Here is a 6,960-nt window from a genome sequence, read left to right on the forward strand (position 1 = left end):
AGCTAAGCAGCTCTGTAGAGTGAGGAAACTGAAGCTTCCGTCTATACTAAGAAAAATCTATTTTTTTCTTTGTTCCTTCTTATTCCAATGAATAGTTTGTGTGACTTGTTTTATCCTTTACATGGTTATATATGAGATTATGAGGCTAACTAGTTTTCATTTGCACAAATGTACACAGAAATGTGTAAAGAAAATGTCACTGTGAAAAACCACCCATGTTATAACATGAGCTTATTTCTTAACCTCTTCTTTGTCTTTAATTAAATATATAGTAACCAACCAGTCCTAGTTTATAAAAGTATTTTTGTTTCTTTAGGTTAAAACTCTCAAACCAAAGAAGATGGAGGTTCATTGCTCTTGATGTATTTTTGTTTTCTATCACAGATTTATCGAAGATCTGAAATCTGCTGACGGAAAGAACATTGTTTTTAATTTGTTATATCTTGTAATGGAATATACTGATGTAATCCAAAATAAGAAGGTAGCAGAATGCAGAATTAATAATAGTCCAAGTATGGATCTGGAGAAAGATCAAAAGGATGGCATTGGCTGCATTATCGCTGGTGGTCCAAGCATCGACCATGAGGAATCTGAAGAAAGTAATGCTAACTCATCAGATTGTGAAGAAAGAAATTCTCCAGAACGTCATGTGCATAAAATGACAAGAAAAAAAAGGACATTAAAATATTTATTCCAAAGAAATGCTAAGGAACCGAGTGATGACAAAAAAATGACGTCTGATCATAGCGGTGATGATGAATTTAGTAATGATTCCATTTACAAATTCACCATTACTGAAATATGCCCCGAAAGTGAAACACAAAGTTCCAAAGGCGCACAGGAAAAGTTGTATTCGTGCTCCCAATGTGATAAGTCTTTTAATCATAGCTCCTCACTGTATAGACATCATAGAACTCACAAAGGAGAAAAAAAACCTTTTTCGTGTCCTGATTGTGGCAAACGTTTTCCTGGGGGAGCAGCCCTTATTATGCACCAAAGAATTCACACAGGGGAGAAACCCTTTCAGTGTCTTGATTGCGGGATGCGATTTAACCAGAAGTCGCATCTTGTGACGCATAAGAGAATTCACACGGGAGAAAGACCTTTTACTTGTTCAGATTGTGGAAAATCTTTTTCTCGAAAATCTTATCTTGCGACACACGAAAGAATACACACAGGAGAAAAACCGTACCCGTGTGCTACATGTGGCAAAGGGTTTACTTGCAACTCAGATCTTGTTAAACATTTGAGAATTCATACAGGGGAAAAACCTTTTGTATGTTTTAAATGCGGAAAAGGATTTTCTCGTAAATCTTGTCTTGTAATCCATCAAAGAATACACACAGGAGAAAAACCGTACCCGTGCTCTATATGTGGCAAAGGTTTTACCTGCAAGTCAGACCTTGTAAAACATCTGAAAATCCATAAAGACGAAAAACCATATGCAGAGCTTATTGCAGATCAGAATATCGATTCAGAAGGGACTGCGTATATATGTACTGATTGCGGGAAATGTTTTAACGTATACTCTTCATTTGTTAAACATTACAAAAATCACAAAGGATAACATTACTAGTTACTTCTGTTGTGTTCATAAATTATTTTACACCAATATAACCCAAAAGTATATAAGATTGAATGCATTGTTTTATAGAATATACGGTTGAGATCAGCTGACATATAATGACAACAAAGTGGTTACAATATCTGGTTATTTATTCTCTCTACTTTATTGTTTTAGCATATGTGATATTACAGAACATTTAATATTATCTGTCCTTTGTGATATGTATTTTCTTATAAAATTATCTCCTGCATATTATATAATGTATTATTATACTTCCAATATCTCCTTCAAACCTTTATTACATTTCCATTAAAGGGTCATAATAGTCAAAAACGACATCCTCTAATCCATTAGAGCTTGTAAATGTATAACTATCGACCCTGTTCTGTTGTGTGTTTAACCCCTGCAAAGGCTTAAAACACACAGTAGAAGTGCCGCTCAAGATCCGCAGTGCACTGTTGGTCGCACAAGCCTTGTGACACCACCTAAATGGATATGAAAACCAACATTTTTCTTTTGTGATTCAGACAGAACAATTTTAAAATTGTTTCCAATGTATTTATTTTATCAAATGTGCTTTGTTACCATTTTATTCTGTGTTGTAGGAATACATAGGTAGGTGGCTGTAGCACTGTGTGGCAGGAAATAGTGCTCCCAGCATGTGCTCTTGCAAATGGATAACATATAGTGCTTCAGATATGGGAACACTCCTGAGCTTACGCCTCTGCTTTTTAACAAAAGATACCAAGAGAATGAAGACAAATTGATAATCAGAGTATGTTAGAAAGTTGTTTAAATTGCATGTTCTGTTTGAATCACAAAAGAATATGTCTGTGCCTATCATACCTATGTTTATAGCGGCAGAATCTGTTGGCGCTCTATAAATAACCAATAACTCCTGTATGTCAGAACCAATACTGCGGTTTTGTATTTGTCTGTGAAGTATTCACACAAGTCCTATGTTTTCTTCAACTCCTCTTACATTTTCATTTGTAGATATGCCCAGTTATGGTAAGAAAACCACTATACAGCATGCTTTTTAAATTCATATAATCCTTAGCGTAATTAAAGGACCCTACAACCCAATTGAAATGATTTGTTTCATGATTCAGACAGGACATACAATTTTAAATGACTTTCCAATTGACGTATTTGATCAAATTTGCTTCATTCTCTTGGCATCCTTTGTTGAAGGTGCATCAATTAGCAGCTAACTCATAATAGTGCTCTGCTGCTTCTGAAATTACATTCTATGGTTTAAGACCCATTAATCATTTGAATTGACAATAATAAGTATTACAGGGAAATGTGCAGCAAATTAACTGCATATTGCTATCATTTATAGGGATTTATGTTATCCGCACAAACCAGAAGTTGCATTTGTTTTTGAATGCCAAACAGAAAAACTTTTTTTTTTTTTTTTTTTTTTTTTTTTTTTTAAAGTAACTGAAATGTAAATCCAGTGTATAACTTTACCAAATGTGTATTTTAGAATGTAATACAGGTTTGTTATTTATGAAAACGTTCTGTTCATTTGCTGAAGATGGTGTTTCTTACAGTGTCCCTCGCTAGCTGTAGGAATTATCTTCATAACCCAGTGACCAAACAAGATTTCATAAACGTGTGCACAAACCTCAACGTCCTGTTAGTTTCCATATCCGCTTTAAAGGGACATGAAACACTTTGAGATGGTAATATACAATGATAAATCGTATATATAAAAAAAAAAAACTCTACAATATACGTTCATTATTTATTTTGTCCCCATTTCCTGTAATTCCATTCTGAAATTGTGAGCTTTAAAGTTCTTGTTATAAAAGTAAGTGCAGATCACTATTATATTCCACACAGCCATTGGCTGCACAGTCAAGTGCAGTGATTTGCAACCTTTTTTTTGCCGTGGCACACTTTTTTACATTAAAAAAATCCTGTGGCACACCACCATCCCAAAATTTTACAAAATCACACATTTGTAGCCTAATACAGGAGAGATATATATATATATATATATATATATATATATATATATATATATATATACACACTGTACTGTGCTGTCATGCCATGCCTCCTACAAACTATACATGACATATTTACATTCATTCACAAACAATCATAATGATTGCCTGTGAATGAATGTCAATGTCATGGTTGTAAATGATGCCTGATGAGCCTGTCACATACCTCCCAATATTTCAAAATTTGAAAGAGGGACACCTCTGCACTGTTGTCAGTCTGCCGCGGCACACCTGAGGATCTCTCACGGCACACTAGTGTGCCACGGCACACTGGTTGAAAAACACTGCTCTAGTGAACTATTTATAACTGTCCCTAATTGGCCACAGCAGAGAAAGTAACCTAAGTTACAACATGGCAGCTCCCAATGTTTTATAGCCACTAATACTTTACACTTATTTTGTCAATATTTAAACAAATAATGAAACTTTAAAAAATACATCTACATGTTATTCACAGACTAATATTTTCTTTGAATGCATCATTCTCTCCCTTTTTTTTTTTTTTTTTATATATCTGAAATTATATATCTGAAAGAACAAATAAGCAATTTAATATGTAAAGACTACAGAAAATAAGATACATTCCATATACGATGCATTATCAGACTGAATGCATCATTCTATCTAGCTTTTATTTAGTGTTTAATGTCCCTTTAAGGCCTTTTCATGCAGAAACAAATATGTAGCGTTCAGTTCTATATTACAGACAACATAGAAATGTTTCATCTTCTTTACAATTGTTACGGTTTTATAATGAAAGCAAATATCTATATACATCTACTTTGCAAAATAAATCAAACCTAAAAAATAAAATATCAAATCAAGACATTTGACAAGTTGTTTTGTTTCAATAAAATACAATGGGGTAAATTATGGGAATTCAGGGTTGTTTTGTTTTTCATTACATATAAGACTGGTGTCTTAAATGGAAATGTTAGTGAACAATAAAGTTTTGTTACTCAAAATGTTTGATATTTTTTCTTCAGGAAACTGAAATCTGATAATGTGTTTCTTTCTGCACTACTCTAGAACCTTGGCACTCCAGATGTTTCAGAACTATATTTCCCATGATGCTTGGCCACTTTGAAGTGCAGTCGAGCATCATGGGAAATGTAGTTCTAAAACATCACAGGACTAGTGCATGAATGATAAATATTGCTCTTAATGGCTTACATAGAAGAAAAATATTTAATCAACTTTATTAACCACAAACGCTCACAAAGTCACAATGAGCTATACTGTCTGCTGGACTGGGCATAAGTACACCTGATGGTGCAGTCACACTCCTGAATGGAAAAGAGGCAACAAATACTAAAAGGAACAGGCCACTTATTTTCTTTTGTGATTAAACACAACATATGATTTTAAAAAGTTATATATTATAAAATTGTCTTCATTCTCATAGTATTCTTTGTTGAAGAGCATACTTGGGTAGGTAGTGTGCACAACATGCCAGCAAACACAGCTGCAATTTATCGTAACATTAAAAGGATTCTTGCAAGACTGCTGCCATATAATGCTGCAGATAAGTGCATGCTCCTGAGATGACCTACCAGATTTTCAACAAAGGATACCAACAGAATAAGGTGAACTGGTTTTTGTATGCATCTGATTCATAGTAGAACAAGAATGGGTTTAGTGTTATAGTGTTGGCCCATAGTTTAGTTTCCTCAAAGGGACAAACTTTTTTATGTCTGCAAAGTATACGCTAACAATGTTTTATCAGTATACTGTTTTATATAGGTACAGTAAGTATTGCTGCACTGTATAATAACTGTACAACAGATCTGCATACTGTTTTATATAGGTACAGTAAGTATTGCTGCACTGTATATAACTGTACAACAGATCTGCATACTGTTTTATATAGGTACAGTAAGTATTGCTGCACTGTATATAACTGTACAACAGATCTGCATACTGTTTTATATAGGTACAGTAAGTATTGCTGCACTGTATATAACTGTACAACAGATCTGCATACTGTTTTATATAGGTACAGTAAGTATTGCTGCACTGTATATAACTGTACAACAGATCTGCATACTGTTTTATATAGGTACAGTAAGTATTGCTGCACTGTATATAACTGTACAACAGATCTGCATACTGTTTTATATAGGTACAGTAAGTATTGCTGCACTGTATAATAACTGTACAACAGATCTGCATACTGTTTTATATAGGTACAGTAAGTATTGCTGCACTGTATAATAACTGTACAACAGATCTGCATACTGTTTTATATAGGTACAGTAAGTATTGCTGCACTGTATAATAACTGTACAACAGATCTGCATACTGTTTTATATAGGTACAGTAAGTATTGCTGCACTGTATATAGCTGTACAACAGATCTGCATACTGTTTTATATAGGTACAGTAAGTATTGCTGCACTGTATATAACTGTACAACAGATCTGCATACTGTTTTATATAGGTACAGTAAGTATTGCTGCACTGTATATAACTGTACAACAGATCTGCATACTGTTTTATATAGGTACAGTATGTATTGCTGCACTGTATATAACTGTACAACAGATCTGCATACTGTTTTATATAGGTACAGTAAGTATTGCTGCACTGTATAATAACTGTACAACAGATCTGCATACTGTTTTATATAGGTACAGTAAGTATTGCTGCGCTGTATATAACTGTACAACAGATCTGCATACTGTTTTATATAGGTACAGTATGTATTGCTGCACTGTATAATAACTGTACAACAGATCTGCATACTGTTTTATATAGGTACAGTAAGTATTGCTGCGCTGTATATAACTGTACAACAGATCTGCATACTGTTTTATATAGGTACAGTATCTATTGCTGCACTGTATATAACTGTACAACAGATCTGCATACTGTTTTATATAGGTACAGTAAGTATTGCTGCACTGTATAATAACTGTACAACAGATCTGCATACTGTTTTATATAGGTACAGTATGTATTGCTGCACTGTATATAGCTGTACAACAGATCTGCATACTGTTTTATATAGGTACAGTAAGTATTGCTGCACTGTATATAACTGTACAACAGATCTGCATACTGTTTTATATAGGTACAGTAAGTATTGCTGCACTGTATAGAACTGTACAACAGATCTGCATACTGTTTTATATAGGTACAGTAAGTATTGCTGCACTGTATAATAACTGTACAACAGATCTGCATACTGTTTTATATAGGTACAGTAAGTATTGCTGCACTATATAACAACTGTACAAAAGATCTGCATACTGTTTTATATAGGTACAGTATGTATTGCTGCACTGTATATAACTGTACAAAAGATCTGCATACTGTTTTATATAGGTACAGTAAGTATTGCTGCACTGTATAATAACTGTACAAAAGATCTGC

The 6,960-nt window shown here is 33.8% G+C and overlaps 1 protein-coding gene across 1 annotated transcript; it reads left to right on the forward strand.

Moving 5' to 3' along the window:
* Positions 1-1,900, forward strand: LOC128635645 (gastrula zinc finger protein XlCGF8.2DB-like). Its single transcript, XM_053688730.1, has one exon. The coding sequence runs from the start codon at positions 449-451 to the stop codon at positions 1,565-1,567; it is 1,119 nt and encodes a 372-aa protein (XP_053544705.1). The 5' UTR covers positions 1-448; the 3' UTR covers positions 1,568-1,900.
* The last annotated feature ends 5,060 nt before the right edge of the window (positions 1,901-6,960 follow it).

The sequence above is a fragment of the Bombina bombina genome, chromosome 7, assembly GCF_027579735.1.
Source record: "Bombina bombina isolate aBomBom1 chromosome 7, aBomBom1.pri, whole genome shotgun sequence".
Taxonomy (NCBI): Eukaryota; Metazoa; Chordata; class Amphibia; order Anura; family Bombinatoridae; genus Bombina; species Bombina bombina.

Excerpts from the sequence above, each read along its gene's own strand:
- LOC128635645 (XM_053688730.1), top strand. The coding sequence starts at position 449 with ATGGAATATACTGATGTAATCCAAAATAAGAAGGTAGCAGAATGCAGA.